General features: G+C 40.4%; 1 protein-coding gene and 1 long non-coding RNA gene across 5 annotated transcripts in view; one reads left to right on the forward strand and one right to left on the reverse strand.

The window, feature by feature from the left end:
- Positions 1–24,533, forward strand: part of MAATS1 (MYCBP associated and testis expressed 1) — a 46,077-nt gene that overhangs the window by 13,668 nt on the left and 7,876 nt on the right. Inside the window, exons 1-13 of one of the 4 annotated variants that reach the window (XM_027653558.1) lie at positions 442–543; positions 1,210–1,282; positions 3,381–3,532; positions 6,387–6,470; positions 7,713–7,781; positions 8,715–8,896; positions 9,596–9,773; positions 10,120–10,277; positions 10,517–10,699; positions 10,851–10,993; positions 17,777–17,893; positions 20,964–21,035; positions 22,541–22,687. In XM_027653558.1, the coding sequence (XP_027509359.1) occupies positions 3,405–3,532; positions 6,387–6,470; positions 7,713–7,781; positions 8,715–8,896; positions 9,596–9,773; positions 10,120–10,277; positions 10,517–10,699; positions 10,851–10,993; positions 17,777–17,893; positions 20,964–21,035; positions 22,541–22,687 (1,461 nt within the window). In that variant the 5' untranslated portion in view covers positions 442–543; positions 1,210–1,282; positions 3,381–3,404. Of the gene's footprint in view, positions 1–441; positions 544–621; positions 744–1,209; positions 1,283–3,380; positions 3,533–6,386; positions 6,471–7,712; positions 7,782–8,714; positions 8,897–9,595; positions 9,774–10,119; positions 10,278–10,516; positions 10,700–10,850; positions 10,994–17,776; positions 17,894–20,963; positions 21,036–22,540; positions 22,688–24,533 lie in introns of those variants that run through there. The other 3 variants (XM_027653556.1, XM_027653559.1, XM_027653560.1) reach the window with 3 other exon arrangements.
- LOC113951944 lies at positions 18,034–20,454 on the reverse strand. Its single transcript, XR_003529325.1, has 3 exons — positions 20,130–20,454; positions 19,752–19,991; positions 18,034–18,489 (listed from the first exon to the last, which is right to left on the reverse strand). It is a non-coding gene; the product is annotated as an uncharacterized LOC113951944 (long non-coding RNA).

Genomic DNA, 24,533 nt, shown 5'->3' on the forward strand with positions numbered 1-24,533 from the left:
AAGAATACCCAGGCTTGAATCCTGTCCCTAACTATAACTGCTAAACCAGATTTCTTAAGCACTAAGCGAGAGACCAGGGGGACTGGGGAGCATCACGTAAAACAACTTCAGCAGCAGCTGTTAAAAGGTAAAATATGTATGTCCTTCCTTTCCCCGCCCCCCTCGAGCGCGCCCCATCCTCCTCAATATACAGCCCAATCCCCGCGCCAGCGCCGCTCCCCCGGCGGCGGCACAAGATGGAGGCGGGAGGGCTCAGCGGGAAGCAGGAACGGCAGCCCGCGGCACGGGGAGCTGGAGGGACAGGGAGCGGGCGAGGGAGCGGGAGCAGCAGCGCGGCGGGGGAAAGCCCCGAGGCGCGAGGCCGCCCCCTCAGAGAGTCACCCCCACGGCCCACAGGGACCGGGAGCGGCCCTCCCGCAGCAACGTCCCGCGGGGGCGGGACATTCCCGGCCCCGCCCGCCGGCCGTGGCCATGGGAACAGCAGCCGTGCGAGCCCCGCTCCGCGGGGATGGGCTCCCGGCCGGACCTCCGGCTGCCGCTACGGTACCGGGAGCGGCGCGGCCACGCCCAACACCCTCTGCGGGAGGGGGCAGCGTCAGGCGGGGCCGGGGCTGGGCGGCGCGGGCCGGGAAGCGGTTGTGCTGCCCGGGCGGACCTCCCGCCTCTGCCCGGGCCTCCCCTGCCGGAGGGGCCGAGGGGCTGTCGCTGAGCTCGGCAGGGAGGGCAGGGCTGGGACCGGGCGGGTGGGTGCCACCCCGGGAGCGGGAATGGGGTAGAGGTGGCAGCAGTAGTAGCGAAGTTACCGGGGGAGGCTCGGGGCGATGAAACATTTGCGAGCTTGAAGCAAAGCCAGCTTTGTGTCCCAGAGGGGAGCATCATGTAGAGTATGGTACTTCCATTGATTACCATAGCACCTTTTAATGCTTCATGTCTTCACGTTTTCTGTTTAGGTTGGCAGGGCTTCCAAAACCAATAGATTTTTCTAGTAGATTTTTCATGTGCGTGTTCCACTGAACGCTAGTACTTCAGCCCTGAGCCTCATTTGTGTGATGGTGGAATTTTTTTGATATAGAGATATGTATGTCAGTTTTTTCTTTCCTAGTTTTATACTCTCCTATGGACAGACTTCAAAAGACGGAAGCATAGCCTGACGATTTGTGCTGATTCTTCAAATGTGTAACTACTTCCATTTGTTCACTTACCTTTCAGACCCTCTGTACACACTGTCAAGTGAGAAGGACCATTCAAAGTCAATGTCCACACTCAACTTGGTGATAAAGTGGTAGGTGTTGGCCAAAGACAGCTCACATGTGCACCTTGTATTTTTCTGTGTATGCATACACATGGATAGAAACCCTGTCTCAGTCCTGAGCTGCTCCCTTAATACAGCAAAACACAAAGCAAAGGAAGCAGTTTTAAATAAGACAACAGAGGGAGTAACCATGATTACTGGCCTAGGGTGACTCAGTAACAGGAGCCTAGAAATACCCAGTTTCACGTTCTGAGTAATTTCCTAAATTGTTTGTCAGTATTTTTAATAGACTGTCTCCAAATACTGTTAAGTATAGCTTGTATATATTATTTAGATCTAATAAAATAGCTGGACAGTTGTTGGGCTGTTGTCCGAGCAGAGCTGTTAAAATGTGTTATTTCACATGGTGCCTCCTCACTTACTTGGGGATATACTTACACTACATATCAACACTGCATACTTGGACTAAAATGAAGTAGGTAGCAACAGCTAAGCAGCCTATAAAGACTGCAAATCCATCCTGATTCTTCATACTGGTTTAGCACAGTTTAACTTCCTAGCTAAGCCCTTATCTAGATAGCCCATGCTTAACTCTCTACTTTAGTTGCTCCTCTGCTATCAGTATTGCTCCCTAGCTGGTTTAAAACCAGCCAGGGCATGTCTGTGGGATTTGCAGTTGCACCTTTAGACAGCAGTGGTTGACATAGAGCGCCAAAGGAAAACAGGCTTGGTACAACTGCACAATGAACTGGATTTCAAACAAAGAGTCCTCCTGAAGCTATGCATTTGACTGGGGCTGCAAGGGCAGATATTCTGAACTCAAACTCCATTGCTGTACAGCAAGGAGAAAATCCCTGAACAGCTTTCCAACACTGGAGTCGAGGAATGTGTTTTTGAAGAATGCTTTTGGATGTCTCTTACTCCATTATCTCAGACTCTTTCTTATATCTGTGTGAAGAAACCCACATATTTGTCTGCCTCTCTGTGGAGAGACATGCATATGGAGCTGGGGACACTACCTGTCATCAGAGAGACCCTTGCTACAGTATGGCTGTGATAACAGTTCAGGCCACACAAAGTAAGCAGGCATACTGTCACTGAAGTTGTCATCTCATAGGTGCAATGGTGTGGATGGGTATGGTGGTAGACTCCAACTTGTATAAATCATGTTTTAAAATGAATCGGCAAGTGCATAATTCGCAATTCAAAACACCTCAACCTTTATTTATAGCTTCACAAAATGGGATGGGCAGAGATTGTAATAGGAGTTGATGGGGTATTCCAAACTCTTGAAAGTTGGACTCCCTTTGAAGAGAAATAAAACAAAATGCAGTCTCATCCAGAACAAGCAGCTACTCACGGTAGGGTGCCTATATCTTCATCAACTGATACTGTCTTAGACTCCAGTGAGTTGGTGCACTTGAAGTCACCACTACCTTATATGCATCTGAGTTAGCACCTACTGAAATGAAAGGGGTGATTCATGATTCAGTTCTTATTTCAGTCTTTACAGAAGCTCAAGCCAATATAGCTACATCACTTACACTTGAATCATGATTGCAAAGATTTATTGGCAGCCGTAAATTTAGTGATTTAAGGCATATCTACCCAGGGAAATTAGTGCTTAAATGGAAGGGTGTAGATTTTTAATGTGATCATTTTTTGTGTGCTAGCTTCCATTGAGATATTTTTAACAAATGCTAAAATTGTTACAGCATAAAATAATGTAACTTTACTCTGTAAGTGGAATGTGTTACTTAATTTCTGGAGCACTAGAAATAGAAGGGAGTTACATGGGGTAATGTGCTAGAAGTTCACATTGCTGCACATTCAGTTACTGCACACTAACTTCTTTATGTAACAAAGCGTTAGACCCTTCGATTTTAAGTATAAGTTTAGCACTGGAAAACAGCCGGAAGACAAATCTGTGCATCTGCTGCTAGTCTGGTATGCTCCACATCTTGAGAAGTACCATCTAACCAGCTGACATCATTAGCATACGTATGCCGCCTTCTTTTCCCATCCCAAATGTCCTGTAAATCACAGAAGGATGAAATTCTGATCTCTTTAGTGCTGTTTGAAATAGCTAAATTACTGCCTCTCTTCTTTGTGTCCACACAAACACTAGGTAAAAGCACCTATATTCAGAAGTATGGCTACTGGATTGATTCATTTCCCAGCCTGCAGTTTGTGCCTGAAGGGCAAAGATCCAGTGCCTGCGTATATTGCTCGAAGATGGAGGGCTCAGCAGGGCCTGGAGGCTCTTCAGCAGCTTGCTGTGTAAGTGTTCTATGGTTGGATAATTTAAAATGAACATACAAACAAAACCAACAAAAGCCCGTGCACACTGAAGTGGAGATGACTGCAATTTGCTCCTACTTATATTTCCCTCGAAATTAAGAGATTGCAGCTGTTGTGGAGTATGGTTACCCATCTGTTTCCTACAGGGTGAATGTTGCACATTCCTTCATCCCTGTGCTATCTACTTTGCAGTGGTTGCTGTGAAAGAAAAGACAGTTATTTCTATCTCTTATAGATCAGATGAGTTATGAAGATTTCAGTGACTCATGTGTGTTACTTCAGTGGGAGCTGTTTCATTTTAGTCCTGTGCAATTGCAGCTGGTTAGGTTGTTTTTGCTGTTCATTCAGGAGTCTTTGGGGCCTGAATCAGGACACCACATGCTGGGTGCAGGGGATTTTTAGTTGAACTTTCTCCTGGCATCACCATTTGGGCTTCTGATTCAGCAAATATTTAAAAAAACATTTATATGTTTTGCTGCACCACACAATTTTTTTAAGTCCTCATGCAGCTGTATTAAAGGCTGCAGGCATCAGCCTAGGTAGTTGTTTTCAAAGCTTTTTTCTGCTTTAACAAACTAACTTTAGACCATGGGCTTTTCAGATGATGCATGCTCTGGGGTTGCTGGTAACTGAGTTCTACCACATGCCAGATGGTAATCAGAGGTGTTTAAGAGTGATACGGTGGATTTCATACCTGGTTTTGTTCAGTTTCAAAAGCATATTCTTCTCATTTCCATAATAAAGTATTTTTGGAGTATTTTTTCCTTACTGCTATTTTCAGTATTTCAAACTGTCCCCAGCACATGGAAACCTCAGTGGCTTCTTATATTTTACCTGTTATTCTGTAACAACTTATTTGGCATCTGTGCTACTTTAAAATTGATTTACATTTCAACAATATGTATTTGCAAAATGTCTTGCAATTAACAAAAAAAATGAGAAATACTTCCCCTCTGTTTCAACCTGCACTGATTGACAGCGCTGCTGATACAGAAGACAGAATATTTCCCAGCTGTCTTCTCAGTAGTTGCATTGCCTCTGCAAGGTTACCAGGAATAAATGCTCATTTATTTCAGCCAAGTCAGCAAGAATAAGTCAAGGACATGCAAGAGGCAGGATCTGTGGAATAAAAGGGGCTATTTCCCTGGGTTCCTATTGTGCCTATACTATACCATAATAGGATGAACAGCTTATGCTAATAAAGTTAGATCATAAGAATAAGTGCCCACCTGTGCTGAATGAAACACAAATCCATCTGGATGGAGCAACAGTCTGATATTTAAAGAGTCAGCTAGTGAAACTAGCCATCAGCTCAATTAACTCATTTGAATTACAAACGCAGCTTCACAATAATAGTTTGATTGGTGCTGAGCAAGTATGTCAGGTTACCACACTGCATCTCAAAATACTCCCCTCTCTTTTCATTATGTGATATGACTGAAAGCCCTGGGAAGAGATGACTTTAAACTTACCTTGGCAGTAAATTGTGTGTCACGGGAGGTTAATGAAGTATCTCTCTCTAGGCTTTCCTGTAGCAGGTAACCATACTGTGGCTCCCCAAATTCCACAGCACAGTTTGCAGGACTTAGATGAGGTCTTTGAAAAGCATGCAATGCAATGTCTGATCTCAGCATGCAATCCTCTGTTTTGATCCCAGCTGTCAAGCAATGTTATGTATTGTCAATTGCATCTCTGTAAATATACCTTTGTATGTAAAATTAGGCATCAGCAACCAACTCCAGCATCCACAATCCCATACATCTAAAGGTCAGAAGTCTTACAAGTTGCCAAAAATGGTCTTAGGAAAAACCTGGCCTTCAGGATTGATAGTGGCCTGGGTTGGAAGGGACCTTAAAGATCATCTAATCCCCCTGCCATGGACAGGGACACCTTTCACTAGACCAGGTTGCTCAGAGCTCTATCCAGCCTGGCCTTAAACACTTCCAGGGATGGGATATCCACAACTTCTCTGGGAAGAACTTCTGGTTTTTGCCTTTAACCACTTGCAGGTTAAGAAGTGTATGCAGTGGTTGTGAAATCAAATAGCAATCTTCATGCATAGCTTTCAAATTACTCAATTCTTCCCATTCTCCCACGGACTGCCTTAATGAGGTCTTCCTCATGGTCTACCAAAGCCTTAAAGAAAACACTTCAAGGTGTTATAGTGAAAAAATTAAAGTCTGCCTATTTGAATTTCAAAATGGTGAAAAAAAAATGAAGAAAGAGGATTCTTGCAAAAGATATGGTTGTTCCAGCATAGGTTTTGAAACATTCACATTGTCATTCCTAATTTTTCTCCTTTATTGGAGAATTCAAATTGATAGTGCTGATTCTAAAATTTTCAACATTTGCTCAAAATCCATTTAGCTGTTTTTCAAAGGTAGAAAGTGGTGGTCCTCTCCTTTGCTCATTCTACTCCTTTACACATATTTTCTGTTACGGGGAGTATTTAACTCTTAAGGAAATGAGGTTGCTCCCTCCACTCCCAATAAAAGTAGTTTTACTTTACAAAGTCAAGCGCGTACAAGTGGCCAATCTCTTCCATAACGAGGGCATAAGAAAGTTTTAATAAAGGCAGCAAATAACCATTTCTTGACAATACATAGTGGGCAATATACATAAAGTGTCAAACTGTTTTGTTACATAGATAAGTATGAAAAAAAGCAAAATATAATTGCTTGTATAAGTATGGGGATTTTGGGCAATAGTGTGATGCATGTTGAATTGTGCAACCAGAGGAGAGAGAGAGAATTTTAAAAAAGGTCATAAAGAAAAAAGATCAGAAATACTCTGAATGTACTTCTTAAATTATATCCTGTATTTTGGCTTTCAGAGCTCAGTCTTCTCTTCAGATACCTCAGATTGTGTATGAAGATCCTGAAGTTGATGGAAGGAATCGCTACAAATATTTTGTACAGTAAGGGATGAACTGGTTTAAAACAATTCAGAAGCTTGCTTCTGTGCAGTTTAAAGAGCACCTAAGTAAAGGCCAGAGCTTTTAATATTTTTTCTGTATTTTCTGTCAGTTCTTTGATCACTGATATGGAAAATTTAAATAGTAACCAAATCTTAAATCACAAGATCTTTTTTAAATTCACACTATGCCAAAATTTTCAGCCATATAGGCAGATATACCAGACATTCTGTACTAGAAAGATTTGGACTGTAGATCCTCCTGTGCAAAGGAAGATACTTACAAAGCCATTGTGGTTCTCCAGACCCCTAGAAAGTTGTCTTCTTAAGAAGGAACCTTTTAACTCCTAGTTTCTGCCAGGAGCAGAAAGGCAGCAATGGGTAATTAACTTTTCGTCAGTGTCCTCTACTGCAGGACTGCTCTGCTGCTTCCAGATTGATGCTGCCGGTCAGGAATGGACTCAAGATCTGAACCAACAGCTAGCATATAAACATTCTTGACTTAGTCATATACACTTTGAATTACATTCACTATTTTAGTCAGCACCTATTGGCCACTATGTCCACTTTAAATATAAAAAAATTGCCAAGTTTAATAAATTGAAGTCCTTTATGGCTCCTTCAACAACAATTTAAAAAAGAACAATGTTATCTTCTGCAATTTGAAATTAAGCTTTAAAGTCTCCAAAAGGCATCGATAGTGAACTGCAATATGCAAACTATAAGAATGCTTGTGAAGGAATTATCAATATTTAGTTGAGCCCCATCACTTTCAAAATACCTCATAAAATACTGCAAAAAAGGAAACGATCAAATTAGATAAGTCCAAAACAGTTTACCTTATCAGCTAATTGTAGGAATTCATTTCAGTGTTTCAAGCAGTTATTAAAAAACCTGAAACTGCCCTCTCAAAAACTCAAAGTGAAAAAAGTAAACTAATTAGTGAAACATGAACAAAATATTGTGACCACACTCAAAACTAATTTTAATTATTATCTTGTTTTGTAGTTCTGCTTTCTGCTTTGACATAACAGTAACACTTAATCCTACTAGTGAATCTTATTCTTAATCCTACACTGTTATTCCTTAGCTATGAAAGAATTACTTAATATTCAGGTACAATTCTTAAACATGCAGCTACAGAACCTGTAAAATCAGTGTAACTGCTGGAATTAGTGGACTGCAGTTTTTCTAAACCATAATGATCTTTTACACTCATCTTTTACGTTCGTTCTGTTTTTTTCAGCTCTCTCAGCCATTCTGATAAGCCACTTCCACTAAATGTTCCCTTAGATGTTGGTTATGAAATGACAAAGTAAGTAGTGACTTCTGGACATTACTGTTGTAATGGGTCACATCTCACCAGAAAAAGATTAGGCAACTGTTTAGCTGGTGACCAGTATTTTTCATAATGAACCAAGGGGAAAAACTTCTTAAGAGGTGAGGGTCTGTTCACCATTGAGAATTACTGAGGAAACAGGTGACAGACTGTTTCAGAATTTGCTTGTAGTATATAAAGAGTGCTTTGTGAGTAAAGGACATGTGCCTCAAGTGTTTTATGCTTATGAGGCCTAAGCTAAGTGTCTCTGAATCTTAGAAGAGATACGGTTGCAAAGAAGATTCTCCAGTACAGCAATATTGTTGGAAAATCTGGTATTTTATTACAATCTGTGTGATAGATACAATACTATTCAGTGTGTAGAGCATCCATGAAGTAGTCTAATGTGGGTATCAAATTTTGAGGTCACATAAGACAATTCAGTTCCTAGTAGAGTCAATGGAAATTGCACATGCTTATATCAGAATTAAATTTTTATTCTGGAATTGTTGGAAAGAAAAACATGTAAGCTAAATTGAAGTAGTCCTTCATGTTACAGTCAACCATTAGTTACTTTTTGTGTCCATTAAAGGCAATGCTTTAGAATGGATACATAGGAAAGATTTATATGTAATAATTGTGAGCGCTGAAACCAGAAGATTTCTGGATTGTTTACCTAGGGAGGGTGTTTCAGAGGACACGGTGAAGCCTCAGTCTGCTTTTACTAAAGATAATGGAGTTAACATCAATGGAAGCAATGTTAAGATAGAACAAAACACATTTGGATATCCTCCCTTTGGCTGACTGTTGTGTTTCTGGTTTGGTTTTTCTTTGTTTTGTTTTGTGTTGGGGTTTTTTGGGTTTGTTTGTTTGTTCACTTGTTTTTTAATTAATATGACGAATGTTCTTCCTTCTTGCACCTCTTTTTAGGACAGAGGCATATGTTGATTCAGCTAAAAAAGACAGCCACGTCTTTGGCCCCATGTTCCGAACTTTGGGTACTCAAACAGATTACAGGGATGGTGAAGCCCAGACAGATCCCTATTCTCCTGAATATATAGTTCGCAGTGGCTCAGTCCCCGAACTTCTGACTCTTGCTACACTCACTTGGGGTGAGTTGTGAAATCAAAATCAATTATAATTATCATGTCACCTCTTTAGGAGGAGGTTCTTCTCTTTTCAGTGTCAGGTTTCAAGTCTATTGCCAGCTTTGGCAGTCCTTTGTTGTGTTCCTTTGAGGCAATTATTTTATCTATTTCTAAAATATGTATGATATTTTCCTACTTAATGGCGCCGTTCTGGGGCATTCCATGAACAGTTTTGAGAACACTCAGTGTAAAAAGGTCATGTTTTACAAATACAAACTAGGAGCAGTTTTTCCGTTTGCCTACTGTTCTTCAGCTGCTCTGAGTTGAATATCAGTAAAAAACCCCCCTAAAACAGTATAAGGACTGCTGCCCCAGAATATACCTGTGATTCTCAGCTCCCAGTGTCTCACCTGCAATGATGATGGACACTGGACATACCAAAGAAAGTGTCTTCCTAGGGAAGATTTTCTTCCTTTGCAGCATGCAGTAGAGGAATGAAGTGCTAGTGTTGATGTCAACTGAACTATGGCAACTGCAGGCTCTCCCATTCCTCATACTGTAGAATTTTACCAGCCTTAGAAGTATTTACTTCTGGCTTTTGACAGTTCTTCCTGTGTTTAACACAAGGGCTTGTGCCTGTCCAGCCCTCTAATACTTTTTGGTGGTGGGTACTTGTGGGATTTACCATTCTCCTAAAGAGCTAATGATTCTTGTCCCTGCAAGGCCGTGGGCTACCAGCAGGACTAGAAGAGATGGAGATAATTGACCGCGCCCGGGAAAAACGTGCATGGGAAGCATCTCTTCCACCCATGGACAGTCCCTCAAACACTGCAAAGAGGTTGAAAATGATGGAGGAAATGGAAAGGAAGGAGTGGGCCTTTAGAGAACAGGAAATAGAAAAGTAGGAGTCCAATTATACTCTTTTATTTCTTTTAATTTTTGGCTGAATAGAGAAGGAGCAAGAAGGTTTAGGGGATTGGCTGAAGGGTACAACAAGCCTTATATTTCTGTGAAAATCCCCTGATTTTGGGAAGGGATATTTTTGTTAAATTTAATCTAAGAGACTGCTACTGCATTACATTTCACCGGTGCTTAACTCACTTTTTAAAATGAAAGACTGAATCTGAGATGTGCACTATGAACTATTTGTGAAGTAATCCGTTGGTGTGTAGGATTTGATGATGACAGTGTGGCACAGAACAGTGCAGAGTACAGTAAATAATACCTGACCTTTTCTTTCCTTGCAGGTTGCAGAAGGTTCGACTGGAAGTCTTAAAGAGGATGCTGCGGAGGCGAGAGGAGAATCAGAACAAGGTGGATGCCAAGCGCTTGTGTGACCACTGGCAAAATCGCCAGAGGGCTAGAGAAGAGAAAATAAAAAAGATTCGGCACGACTGTGCATTGAGTAAGTTTGAAAGACAGAGAGAGAAGGGTATGAGACTTAGTTTTCAGACTTTTCTATTTTCACGAGGTTGTAGTCTGTTCAAAATGAAACAGATTGCATCCACAATATTGATATGCATGGCCAACATTTGGTCTGTCACGTCTTTATATTATCTAACAAAAGCTCTCGTGAATTTCCAAAGATATGGCTTTTATAGAACTGTTTGTATGAACCTTCTCACATTACTATTTCCTTTTCAGTGCTCAGGAAACTGATAGCTAACAGGAAGAATATGATGGGAAAGCTGGATAGACGAGATATCATCAAAGAATATACTGACTTTTCATCAGAAACATATGCACCTTTGTCTAGAATTGGGTTTTTTCCAGACAACAATTCTGACTGCTATGTGGTGAAAAACTTCTATCTTAACACCTTTGCAGGTAAGGCATTTTGGAAGACTTAATTGTGTGAGATATTTAATTGAGATATTAACAAAACTCAAATGTCTCTCCTCAACACTCCATTACTTAATCACTGATTGTATTATAATCTTTGAATGTATGATAATCTTTGTTTGTATTATAATTTTAGGATTGTGTGAACTGGAAGCATCTCTCCCAGATTCTGTCATCCAGCTCAAGATTAAAGCTCCAAAACCTAAGTGCATTATCACTAAGACTGGCTTTATTAGAAGGTCAGCAAGGCTAGATGCAGAGCTGGCACAGGTTCACCAGGTATGGAGCTGCATCCAGCAGCATATCAGTTTCTCTTAGATTTGAACTGCTCATAAATGCAATTGGGAAGATGTGTCAGCTTTTTCCCAATTTCTTGTGCTAAATTCTTATTTTCTGTAAGACAACTTCAAGGACAGAATGGACCAAACATTTGGGCTGTTGTAGGCATGACCAGTACTGCTCTGGAACTCAGTCTGTCAATACTCTTACTCCTTAATATTTGTGCTTTTGCTTCAATCTTATAGAAAACAAGCATGGCTGCTTCTTTCTTCCTGCAGATCAGGTATTTGGATTGGAATGTATTATGTCAGTTTGAAATTCTCACCTGCCATTTTCTCATTCTTATTTCTCCCTTGCTTTTATGATACACAAATGGTAAACCTATTGTCTACACTGTCAAACTACTCATAATTAAAGAAGGCAAATCTGGATTCATGTTCTAAAACTTCTGTATGTTTTTAAAAATTTACATTTTAAATACCTATTGTAAAAACACCTTCAGCAAAGCATTATTAAAATGACCCCACTCTTAAAAGCAGATCAGAATGGTGGATGCACATCACTATTGTTCCCTAAGAACAGCATCTGATTTGCAAACATGCTATTAGTGCTTTGCATATCTTAATTTATCCCAATTGTTCATGCAGATGAGGCATCCATATATGCAATTAACCACTGAGGAAAGAAGTGCCTCATTTGCATCTGCAATCACAATATTTGTAAATTACATGTACTTTTAAGTACACTTCTTGTGATGCTGTTGAGGGTTACCTTTTTGTAAAATCAGGCATATTCTTGGCTGGTTGCTGTATCCCTGAAAAATAGTGACTCTCATTTGTAAAGCCTGGCAAGTTTCACACACACACACACACACACACACACACATGCATATATGTATGTATAGCTCTTTTGGTTTAGTGTAATTTAATAATGATTTGAAAGCAGACAGTAACCTGCTACTAATGAATTTTAAATTGAAATCTTGTTCTGAAAAATCAGTTATATTATATCAAATTTATATTGTACTGGATCTGGTAAAAGATGAAATGTTGCATCTCATTATTATCCAGAAGGAAAATTTTCAAAGAAAATCTTGATTGCCACAGGAATTGTTTAAGAACTATGGACAAAATTCATAGTTTTATGGGCACAGTAGTATTGAAGGGGTTAGAGTTTGGGTGCGTTTTGCATAAAATTCAGGAAGTGACTGTATAACATGGATCATAACATGGGTCTCATAGGCAGCAGAATGTTAGTCCAAGCTTTCAGAGTCTAATTCCAATTACAGCAATTATATTCTATTTGTTCAAAATACTTCTCATTGTTTGAAAGATTACGGTGAAGTGTCTAAACTGTAGTCACAGAGAAGAAGTATGCCCTAATGCTGGTTGCTCACACAATAATGTCTCTTCAAAGAAAAATTGGTGGCCAATGGAAGATGGAATGCAGAACAAATGCAGACAATTCTGCACATTTTCTTTCTTAAATCTGTGTAGATCACTTGGTCTACATTGATTTGTAGCAACTGAGAGGCTAACATAACAAATACTCAGTTCCCCACCACAAAATGGCAAAATGTATATTCTTTTAAAATCACAAACCATTTCCTTTGCAGGCAAAAGTGATAAAATGAATCCATTTTGCAAAATTTAACTGCTGCTTTTAGATACACAGAAGTAGACACCAGACTGGTTGGTCCAGACAAACAGCTGTGTTGGTCCTGACACAGTGAAACACCCAGACTGCCTCAGCAACCATTAAATTTAAACAAACTTTCTGTTCAGAGCAACAAGATATTACTGCCCTAATTAGCACTTCAGCTCTGTGGTGCTGTTACTGGTCACTTCTCTCATCACAGGCTTTTTCTTCTTAAGTCTGGTGGCTGTAGCATGTCCTGGCTAAGCAAAGCCTCCCTGACCGATCCATCTCACGAGCTACTGGAGCTGTCAAAACCAGAGCAGCAGAAGGTGCAGAATACTTGCATTAACAGAATTTAGGAGGATCCTCCCTGAGAGGACAGCTCTCTGACCACTTGGATTAAGCAGTCCCAGTTGTGCCAACAAACCTCCATCACACACAGTAAGAAAGAAGTTTAAAGCAGGCAATTAGGGATCATCTTAGAAGGGCACTGTGTTGCTTTGCCTTGTTTCTATAGCTGAGCAGCCAAACCAGTTTTCTATTCGAAAGCTTTATTTTAGTGCTCTTCTAGCACACTTAATCTCTATTTTTTATTCCATAATCCTAGAAACAAAGTGAAACTCTGGAAAATTCAGAGAGTACATGGTGATCTAGCTGCAGAATGAGTTTCTTTCATTTTCCCTGGATAATCTGTGGAAGCAGGTAGCAAATAGGGGAATGTTGGGTTTTGGGCTCAGACGGATTTAGTTTTAATAAAAGAAATTTCCAAAGCTTGCTTCTCTGGCCAAACAAGTGGAAAGACTAGTCATCCTTATTATGTTCCTTTTTGTTTGACATATTGACAGTATTCCTAAGCTTAAAGCTTTTAAGGGATAAGCAGTTTTCCAGGGAACTACATAAAGGATATGTGTCCTCCTGAGAATAAGAACAGCTTCTTCCAGACATGAAACTAAGCAAAAAATAAGTGATTTTAGAAGCAGACTTTTCGAGGACCATCCTGAAACCTTTTGCACAAGTATTATGTACACTCAGTAGTTTTTGAATAATTCTCCAAGAAAACATGGCAGAAACAGGAGTGACCCAAGCTTCACAGTAAAAACAATGATCTGTATCCTAAGCCAGATCTGTAAAAGGATAAGGAAAGCTAGTTCCTAGCCTGCACAGATAACAGTGCTTTAAAGGAATGTAAGTGAGCCATAATATAGACAGCCTTGTGTGAAAATCCAAGGCATTAAAGAGATAACATACCAATACAGCTAACTACTATAGGAAATAAATGCAACTAGCAAGTGAATACACCAAGGCATGGAGGGGATGCTAGAAGACATCTTAGTGCAGAACAATACATGACTTCAGGCTGACCCTCTATGCTGTGGTGACTCAAAAAAGTTGAAGTGCCAGGTGGTTTCAAAGTGTTGGATCAAGATGAGGCCTGAACAAAAAACCCTCTCACCTCAGCATGAAGTGCGTCCCTCACCACATCTGTTTTCCTTTATCCAGTTGCTGGCAGGAGGTAGAGGTGTAGAGGGACCAAGAATGCCTCTGGAGAAAATCTCTGCCAACTTCCAAGTGTAGGAAAGCTTGTTTAAGCAGTTATTTCTTCAAGAACAGATCTCCAGCAGTGTTAGTTGGCTCATGCTCAGACAAACTCTAAGAGCTATTATGTCAGTCTCAATCAGCCAAGATACAGCAGCCATGCTGCACTGCAAAGCAGTCCATCCTTGATGATCCTACCTGAAAGGAGGTTCTAGCCAGGTAGAAGTCAGTCTCTTCTCCCAGGCAGCTAGTGACAGGATGAGAGGACATAGCCTCAAGCTGCACTAGGGGAGGTTTAGGTTGGACACTGGAAGGAATTTCTTCACAGGAAGGGTAATTAAACATTGGAATGGACTGCCCAGGCAGGTGGTGGAGTCACCGTCCCTGGAGGTGTTTAAGGAAAGACTGGATGTGGCACTTAGTGCCATGGTCTAGTTGACATTGGTGGTGTTTGGTTGTAGGTTGGACTCGATGATCTCAGAGGTCTTTTCCAACCTAATTGATTCTGGGATTCCTCTGCCTCTGTACAATCCTAAACATCCACTGGTCAGATTATGTGACTAATACATCTGTTCTAGAACAGGCAGCAGTTAGGAGTATTGAGGCCATGTTGCTGAGAACACAGCTGCATTGGGCAGGACGCGTCTCCAGGATGAAGGACCACCACCTCCCTAAGATCGTGTTCTATGGTGAACTTGCCACCGGCTGCCACAAGAGAGGAGCCCCAAAGAGGAGATACAAGGACTCCCTGAAACAACATCTCAGCCTTGGCCACATTGATCTTCATCACTGGTCTACTCTGGCCTCCAAACGGGAGGTCTGGAGACACACCATCTATAATGCTGCTGATGCTTTTGAGAAAGCACGCAGGATCACTCTCGAGGAGAAAAGGCAACGCAGAAAGAACCCTGTGTCTTGTCGATACCACCTAAGGAGTCTTTCCACTGTGCCTTTTGCAACCAGACTTGTCTATCTCGCATTGGCCTTTTTAGCCACCAGCATGCTTGCAGCAAATGTGGGTAGAGTCCTTCCCAAATCTTTGTTCACAAAGCCCAGCCATCATGATGATGATGATTCTGGGATTCTGAGATCCCGCCTTCGGTGTTTGCATCCAAAAAGGAAGAAAGAAACATGACTGTATACTCTGTGCTGTATGTGAAAATCAAACATACCTGGTGTCCTGTGACAAGAAGAGGATCACAGAGAAGATAAGGGAGGAATCTAAAGAATGATTTCTTTGAACAGAGTTTTTTCTTAAGCCACTGTCCTGTCAAGAGTTCTGCTTCTCTCAGGAGCTACTAAGAACCTGAGGTGTATGGCCAAAAGCATGAGTGCCATTTGCTGTTCACTGCATTTGCCAAGAAAATTAAAAGGACATGAATTGCATAGTCCTTCATTGTCTAATCCAACTGGATTATATATGGACTCTGAACCCACTACCTGAAAAAAGTAATGTAGTCTATCTCAGAAAAATTAGAATGATATATAGGCAGTAACATTTGGAGTATGTTGTTCAGAAATTTAGCACTTTTATCTTTTTAAACCAAGTATTTTACAGTGATTCTTGGGGTCTCACTTCTTTTTTTTTTGAAAAATCATAACTTGCTAAGTTAGGCAGAACCAGTTATGCAAAAACCCCATACTTTATTTTTCTTTTCATACATTAAAGTCGTAATATATCTTAAAACCTTAGATTAGAGAAAGCAAATGGTAAACATTTTTGACAGTAAAGAAAGCAAAGCAGGCATTAGAGTGTGCTGACATGAAAACATAAACCACTTCTGGGAACTGCAATATATCTTGAATCTACATTAATAAGAATTCTTTCTTGTCAGAAGAGCTCATAGATTTTTCTGTCTTTAAAAGTTGTTATGGTGCTTGTATTTTGTTATTCTGCTTAGCAAGAAACATTTTTGGAGGCTACAGTTTTATTAGAAAAATTCTTATGAATGCAAGATTGTATTAATAAACATAGGAGCCATTGTTTTCAGAAGAATCACAATTACAGCAGCTTTTTTCTTTCTGTTTCCCTCACCCTGTCATGCAAATCACCTTATTAGTCATAGCAAGCACTGTTATAATCCTCATGCCAGAGAGCCATAAGGCCATCGCATACAAAAAACAGTTCAGAAAATCTCCCAACATTTTTGAGCTATAACCATTTCACATGGCTTAAAAGCAGTTTATAGGCTTTGATTCTTGTATTATTAGCATGGGCCATTTAAGAAGCTTTCCATAATCAAGCATTTTATCCCCTCCACCTAGAAACCCCTCTCCTTTTCTGGAGCAATTCATTATCCTGACCTGAAAGGTCAGATCCAATATGCAAGAAGAGTTTTGTACAATGGCCACTGGAGTTTCAAAACTTGATTAATTTCACAATTAAATTCTGTGTAAGTGCCATCAATTTCCTATTTCAGGAGAGAGAAATTCAGCATTTAATTTTTTTCTAAAGCTTTTTTTTTTTTTTCCTTCCCTAGTGAAATACTGTATTTGAACATTTGAAAGAGAGAAAGCAATAAAAGGAAAAAGCACACTTTCCCATGCTGGAATATGTCTGTTCTTTCTGTAATAAGGACTACAGATCCGACCCATACAGTAGTAGGATTATAATTTTGAAGGAGCTTTAAATGTACACACTCTTCTCCCTTTTTTTGTGAGCTGCAGTGTGCTGCCCTGCAGCAGGCAAGCACTGTTGTGCAGCTGGAAATAATTACCTGAATATCTAGTTCTTAGTGGCTTGTGTTGGGAAGTTGTCAGGGTTTTGGCTCTTTGAACAGTTTGAAAAGGTCTTGGAAGAGCTGAGGCTGTGATGGCACTTCCACTCCTAGTCTGCTTTAGCTGACGAGGTGTGGCATCTGCCACCAAACAGATGCAAGATGAGACAAGCAAGATAAACCCCGCTCTTAATGGGCCTTTGGGTTTTCATGGTAGAAAAAAGTTCTCGGACAAGTTAGTTTCCCTTTTGTCCCTAGTCCACTTGTACAGTTACTGTGGGTGCCACTGGGCTGCTGGGCAGTTTTAGATGAGCAGAGAAGAGTTTCAAAACATATTTTGCAAGGAAGGGGACCAGGGTCATTTGGTTCATCTCTATACAGTAATAGCCTATCGCACAAAGGCATTTCACTGAGGAAGGGCCACAGAACAGTGACAATACACTCTTCAAGTGACCTCTTCATAAAATCTCCTGAATACATAGTGTTTCTAAGCCACAGTAACAAGCATTATACCTATAGTTAAAGGCAAAGAGTTATAAGCATTCTTAGAGAATTAATTATTAGAGAGTTAGAAATTAAGTTCATGCCAATTTTAGATTATATTAGGTAACTCACCCTAAGCAATTGCTGATGACTTACTAGTAAATACAGTAAAATAACTCCTTCTTCCTTCTACCGTATGATTTTGACGTTCCCATCAGTATCTTCTGACCAGGCAATAGCCTCATCTACTGACCATATTCAGTTTTTCAGTTGATGTGCAGTAAGAAGTGGAAGCCACAAGCCTGAAAAGCTCTCAGCTCCCTGTAGTCAATGTGATCAGCAACAATCAGCATCCTTATTATGTTGTTCTATCTGGCCATGTTCTGATTAAATTGTATGTCTATTCCAGGCACTACTGGAGAAGAAGGATAAAGTGAAGGAGCCAAAGAAGCCCATCCGTGGCCCTGAAAAAGTAGAAGAGCCTATTCCTAAGCCACCCACTCTAATTCTGGAAAAACCATCAATTGTAAGTCAGCTGGTTTTAGCACTTTTTTTCCTGTTGATCCCTCGTTGCTTCCTACACAGTTGTTAAAGGAATGCCCAGAGAAGGAAAGAAGGGAGTTTTATCTTTTTTGTGTGCATTCATGTTAAAAATAGCCATCATTATTTCTTAAGACTCTCCTAGTCTCTCTTTATTTTATAAAGATACTAGCAGCCAAAGAATTGAAAATATTTTACAATATCTGTTGGCAAAATCCTTAAGTAAACTTTATTTTATAAAGACATAAATTAATAGACAGGTAATTCTCTTGTTCTTGAGGAATAAGAAGGCATCATCATCATATTTATTATTATTGTTATTGTTATTGTTATTCAGTAGCTTCCAACCTTCTCATCTGACAACACTATCATAATCCAGTGAGACAATTAACTTTAGTCTCATTGAAGTCAGTGAGACCTTGGCTGCTTAGCACTGAGCATGCACTTCATTAATTTGCTGGAGTGAAGCTCTTGTCATCATGCAGGATGCAGTGTTTGATGAGCATGCTCCAGTTCACAGATAATGATTCTCCTGCAGAGACTGAAATAGCAGTAATGATGTGTCATGAGGGTTGTGATATGCTGTAGGAAAAAAAAGACTTTTAGGGGAGCTGCAACTTCTTTTCCTTTCTTAAAGTAATGTACTTAAGAGGTGGTTGCCCCACTGGGTTTCTCTGTCTTCTTATTAACACCATTTTCATGATGTACTAAGAATCAGACACAGGTACCATTTAAACTTTGAATTTAAGAGAGTCACACAACCACGAAAGTGAGAGAAAGTCTTATTGGATCATCCATGCTGCTGTCTTCCTTTGTGCAGTATGATATTTTATGTTTTATACAGTCTATTTTAAGAGTGAAACAAGAATCTCTTATCTCTTTGGGAAAAGCTTTCCACAGCTTTACCAACTCCTAGGTATGAGATACTGTATTTCAGTGGTGGATTTGCACTATTTAGGTTTACCAGTTTAGCAGATTTTTAAGTACTTTGAGGTAACATGGAAAGAAATCAGAAAAATTTATCTTCCAGTTATAGTCATTCTTGAGCATGTTTACAGCTTATGGTTTTCTTTTTTAAGAATTCCAATACAATTTAATTCCACCTACATGAATTTTGTCAACATTTGGTTTATTTTCAAGTATCATTATGTGCGAACGCATTAAATATGGAGATCTCCAGTGAAACTCCACCTATAAAATCAGGTCACTTGAGCCACTGAAGAGCAGCACTAACATCTCCTGCCTTGCTGAAGCCAAGTGAGGTTTCTCTTACCAGATAGCTGCGAGGAGCACTGAAAGCAGGAATCTTCTCTGTTGTTAATGCTTCTCTTCCTGCCCTACACATATACGAGTAACAACAGCTAAATGCTTCCCACTGGAGTTGAAGATCTCAAAAAGAAACTGATGGAGTGACAGTCAGGTGATGTGGACAACAAGGGATATAAAAAAATATTGAGAGAATCGAGGCACTACTGCAGGCCTCCTCAGCTTCTCTCCCCCAGGCATTTCTAATGGACTTACTAGCCACAACAAGCTCACAGAGCACATCTGAATTCCTTCATTAGTTTTTGACTTTCTTCCAGTCCCCTCTAATTTGCAACCAACTCCTAGATCCTTCTATATCCTTATTTTTCCTTTCTTTTTTTTTTTTTCTGCAGGGTATGATAGGATTTTCATCCCCCTTTGTTCTTTCCTGCTGGTATATATCAGGCAGAGGGACAAGCTGATGATTACACTTGCTAAGGCATCATTTGCAGCATTGAACAACAGAAGTACAGAAAAATGCTTCTCACAAAAATTTAAACCAAATCTTAGTTTAAATCAGAGCAAGCAGTTTGGCTTACCAGTATATGTGCCATCACCATTTCCAAAACTCTGTCCTGAAGCGATTTCACACTTGTAGCCAAGTGATGTGGTACAGTTTAGCTCTCTAGGACTGGAAAATCATCTCTTCTTTCCAGAGAAAAAGAACATACCAAATCATAAGGCAGTCCTTTGGCTAGTTCTGCTTTGCTTCTCCTGGGTGCTGGTGTAGAAAGGCAGGAATGCTTCCTTTTGCATTTGGAAAACTCAGTCTTCAACACCTAAGAAAAAACAGATAACTAAGATTCAAGCCCACACAACTTCTCTCATCCCACACTCTTCTATGTTTTTCCGACACTTCTTAAATACCCCATTTCAATGCAGATCTTATAGGTTCTTTATTAAAAAAAAAAACTTACTTCCAATTTTTAGATTTCTTTTTATCTTTCCCAGGCACCTTATGGACTCTTTCCTTCTGCTACTGTCAACTCCAGACTAGAAGACCTCTCATCTAGAAAGAATACTGCCATCTATGCTTTCTGTACTTCCTCTATTTAAAATAAGCCCCCTTTTTTTTTTCTCCTGTGATCACGTTCCTTCTTCCACTATGCTCCATCATTCTTCCAAGTTGGTATCAATCACACAATGCTAGGCCAGTAAAGTTCTCAAAGAGACAAATCACAACAGAATGTAGGTAATTTTACTTCCAAACTATCACTTTCTAAGTCTTAAATTTACTCATTTACTCTAATAAAGGTCACCACTGGAACAAATATCAGAAGAAAAATTGTATATGTTCCCTTTTAGTTTAATCCCTTTATTTATGGTTAACAGCTCTCTTGAACCTCCTTTGATAATAATTCTATCCCCTTACTGTCTTGACCTGTTAAATTAATGTAGCTGGTGCTCATTTTGTAAACTCAGATGCAGTCAAGCTACAAATGGTACTTCTAGTGCATACAGTAATCTTCTCCATCAACATCTCCTTATCACTAGGTTCTCATCTCTAAAGACTCTTTAAAATCTCAAATAGAATAATTGTATGGCCTTTCTTCCCCATCCCTTGCAAAACATGGAAGTACTTGTTATTCTGACTCACCTTCCTTCCCTAGAAATTAGAAGAATGGTGTTCAGAAGCAACCAAGAAAAGGCAGGATATGAGTTAGACTATTTAATATTTAGATGGATAATCTACAGAAATCTCAGTCTCCAAAGACATAATTATTGTGTGGATATTTGTTGTGTTTTGGCAGGAGGAAGAGGAAACAGAACTGGCGGTGATCTGTCTGCAGAAGTTGCTCCGAGGGAGGGCTATTCAGAACATGGTATTCTGTGTCTCTTTGTTTATGTCTGTCTTCAGAATTACGGTGGGAATGACTGAAAGGGTGTTTGCAATCTTTCTTTCACAGCACTAATCAGGGGTAATGAGAATTCTGCAGCATATCCTCCCATATGTTATCTGAAGTCCTTCAAGGCTGAAGTCTTTGCTCTTCAGCCCAAATTTCTTACAGGAACTTCTAGGTTCCTACATGTCTGTGAATGTTCCCCCGTTCTTGCTGTTCCCTACACTCAGCTGTTTATTTAGATGCTTCATAGCAGAATTACTCAAATGGCAAATCCTAGACTAGATCTGGACCATGAGCACATTTTGCCATGATTATGCTAAGATCCCAGGTACAAGAACCTCCCACATCCCAGCAGGGCAGCTTGTATTTCATACCATCTTTCCAGTTTCCTGTGGTGGTGAGCTGAACCACAGATGAGGAGGAACTGAAGCATACCACTGTGATTTCCAGCAAGTGCAGGACCCATCATTCTGCTTTCAGTGGAGCAGAACAGAGTCTAAGTAAAAATTGAGTAGCTGTGCCTTGTGGACATTATGTTAAGCAAGCCTATCACTTTTGATCAGACCAGTCCAGAAGGTTTGTTTTCATGCATGCAGGGAGTATAATTGATATTCTCTCTTGCAGTAATTATTTGATGTTTGTGAAGCGTTCCCATGTGGGATGCTGACCTGAGCTTCAGCAAACAATGTAATGTTCTGAAAGTGGCTTGAGGTGGAATGTAGACTTCCCAAGTCTTCTCCAGTTCTATGGTGATCTGTGAGAAGGAGTTTGATGCCATCGAAGGACTATTGACTTTCACAGTATGACATGTCCCATCGTTTTAGGAATCTCCTTCCAGATACTGCTGGATCAGAAATAAATGACTCAGTTGGAGAATGATGTGGGCAGGGTTGAGTGATCTTTTGTTGCTGTTGGAAGAGAGGGGGACTGGAAATAAAACACTGTCAGTGAGGACTGGGCCACATAACCCCATAACAGGGATGGCAGCACTTTCAGAAACCTCCCCATCAATTTATTGCTATGAGCTGTTGCTGGTCTCCCTCAAAATGAAGGTCAGAGAATAGTAGATGTTGAAACACTGTGAAGGTTTGACATTGAGACTGATATAACAGAGTATCCAGAAGGCTATTGCCCTTTTCACTTGACATTGGTGGTGTTGTTCCACATTCCAGTGGTTTGATTTCTGGGTAAGGCCAAAGAGAACAATAAACAAACAAATGAACAAACAAATAAAAGTAGTAAGGGATTATCAATATTCCACAGCAGAAGGTCTCAACTTTCATCTTCTGTGCAGGAGGGTTTAGGCAAGATTTACTTGACAGCTGTAGTGTTTGCCTAAATACAGCCACAAATTCGTTAGAGAGAACTAGGTCTTCAAAACAGCTGACCTTGTAACTTGGAGAAAAAGGGTGTGCTCTGCTGGCAAAACATGTTGATATATATTCTCCATTTAATATGCTCACTTGTTTACCTTTATTTTAAAGATGTTTGAAGGGAAGAAGAAGCGACTGGATCTGATCCAAGAGCTGCGCACCACTCACGCACTCCAGGAGGATGGGCAGCTGCTCTTGAAGGCAGAGGAGCAAAGGATCCTGGCTCTACAGCAACAGCACGAATCACAAATGCACAAGGTTTGCCTGTATAGATGGGAAGGTTGATTCACAACTCTGTCCTGACCAAGCACTCTGTTTTTTACAGTACCACCAACACTCTCGCATTTAATTTCTTTATGTTTTCTATTATCCACAGCACAGAAGGCACCCCAATAACAATAATGCTGTCCTAGCACAGGCCAAGCATTGAGTGCCTGGGGGGCTAAAATTGCTCTCTCACTGCTCTGGGGAATCTCAGAACTAGACTGAGGCACCCTGACCGCAGCTGCTATGTGGGCTGTGGTTGCTTTGTTTGCCGACAGAGCAATTATTTACATTTACAAGGCTTTGAACAAACTGCAGTGTCAGATGAACCTCAGTTTTCCCACATTTCAATCCATTTGACTGGTACTGTGACCTGGCATCACAATACATACTTGTCACTCACATCTGTCCGATGTTCTACTGAGTGTTTGTTACTGCTCTGTCATTTCTCTGATCCTTTTCTAGCTTGGCACCCTCTCAGGCTACTCCTCAGGCATAAAACATCACAAAGGAAGCCAAATCTGACTTACTTTGTAAATCCTGCTGGGCCCAAGACTTCTAGAACCTCAGCAATGGTGTCATGTTGTTGTACCTGCCACTGTTATGCAGAGCAGAGAAATCCTCTGCCAAGGATCTAGTGAGAGCCAGGAATGTGAATTCCCATCCTATTTCCTTGCAGGGCCACAACCTTCCAGGGCAAAGTGAATAAAATGGCAGATGCTGGTCTGGAATGGATCATAAAGAGACTTTGTCCAGAGTTCACTGCATCTCAGATATACAGTATCTCTCATATTCCTGCAAGTTTTTACTACTCTCCTGTTTTTTCAGTGACCAGTGGTGAGGCAATCCTGCAGCTTCCATATTATGATAATTGCATCCACTGTTAGTTGACCTGGTGGAGAGGAAGCCAGTCCACTGCTTCCTACTGGGTGAAAAGCAATAAAATTTCCCTTCAGATCTCAGTAAAAATTGAGACAGGTGACAGTCTGTTTAGCATTTCCAGATGCTCCCTCATGTACAGGGAGCCCAGGTGCAAGAAGACTGAATTTTTCTCCTGAGGAATTAAGAGAAAAATAAAAGCTCTAGACATTAGAAACTTGCAATGCTCCTGTTCTATTGAAGGCCCAGGTGTGAGTGAGGGAGAGAGCAGTTCAGAAACCATAATGACGTTCACAGAGAGGGAGAGAGAGCAAATGGTAAAGATGTTGACCTCTAAATTCAGAATTTCCTTTTGGGAGAGCCACTATCCCCCTCTGCTGGTATCAACCTCCTCTACTCTCGCTTTTTTATTTTTACTATTTCTCTGAAGGCACATAGACCAATGCTCTGGTCTTCAAACATTCAGAACTGTAAAACTCTCTGGAATGCAAGTGCAGGAGTTTTTTATGTGTATGGCTATTTTAGAAAGTCACTGATGACTCACAGTTCTATAGGTTTTGGTGGTTTTAGTTTTTGACTTTTTATAGGTCAAAATATATATATATTATATAGGTTATAGGTTTTTGACCTTTCCAGTATAAAAAGAAATGCTTCCTACAGAAAGAGGATGGAAACTACAGATAAAATGGTCAAAGATGAGGAGTTAAAATTTTCCAATTTGTATATAACAAAAATCTGAGAACATTCCTCAGTTGTTTTCCTCCATTTCACACCAGTTTTAGACATGGCATCTGGAGCAGTGAAGAGGAAGGAGCACATTAGTTCTATGTTATCCCTCCCTGTGGGGTGGTGCAGTTACTGCATTGCAGTCCTCCATCTGAAACACCCATGGGCTGAGTGCTGTCTCTTTTACATGTGTGCAACACTGTCAGTCCCACTTGCTTTGGAAGACTGCATGAGC

The sequence above is a fragment of the Corapipo altera genome, unplaced genomic scaffold (genome assembly GCF_003945725.1).
Source record: "Corapipo altera isolate COAL_440 unplaced genomic scaffold, ASM394572v1 61, whole genome shotgun sequence".
Taxonomy (NCBI): Eukaryota; Metazoa; Chordata; class Aves; order Passeriformes; family Pipridae; genus Corapipo; species Corapipo altera.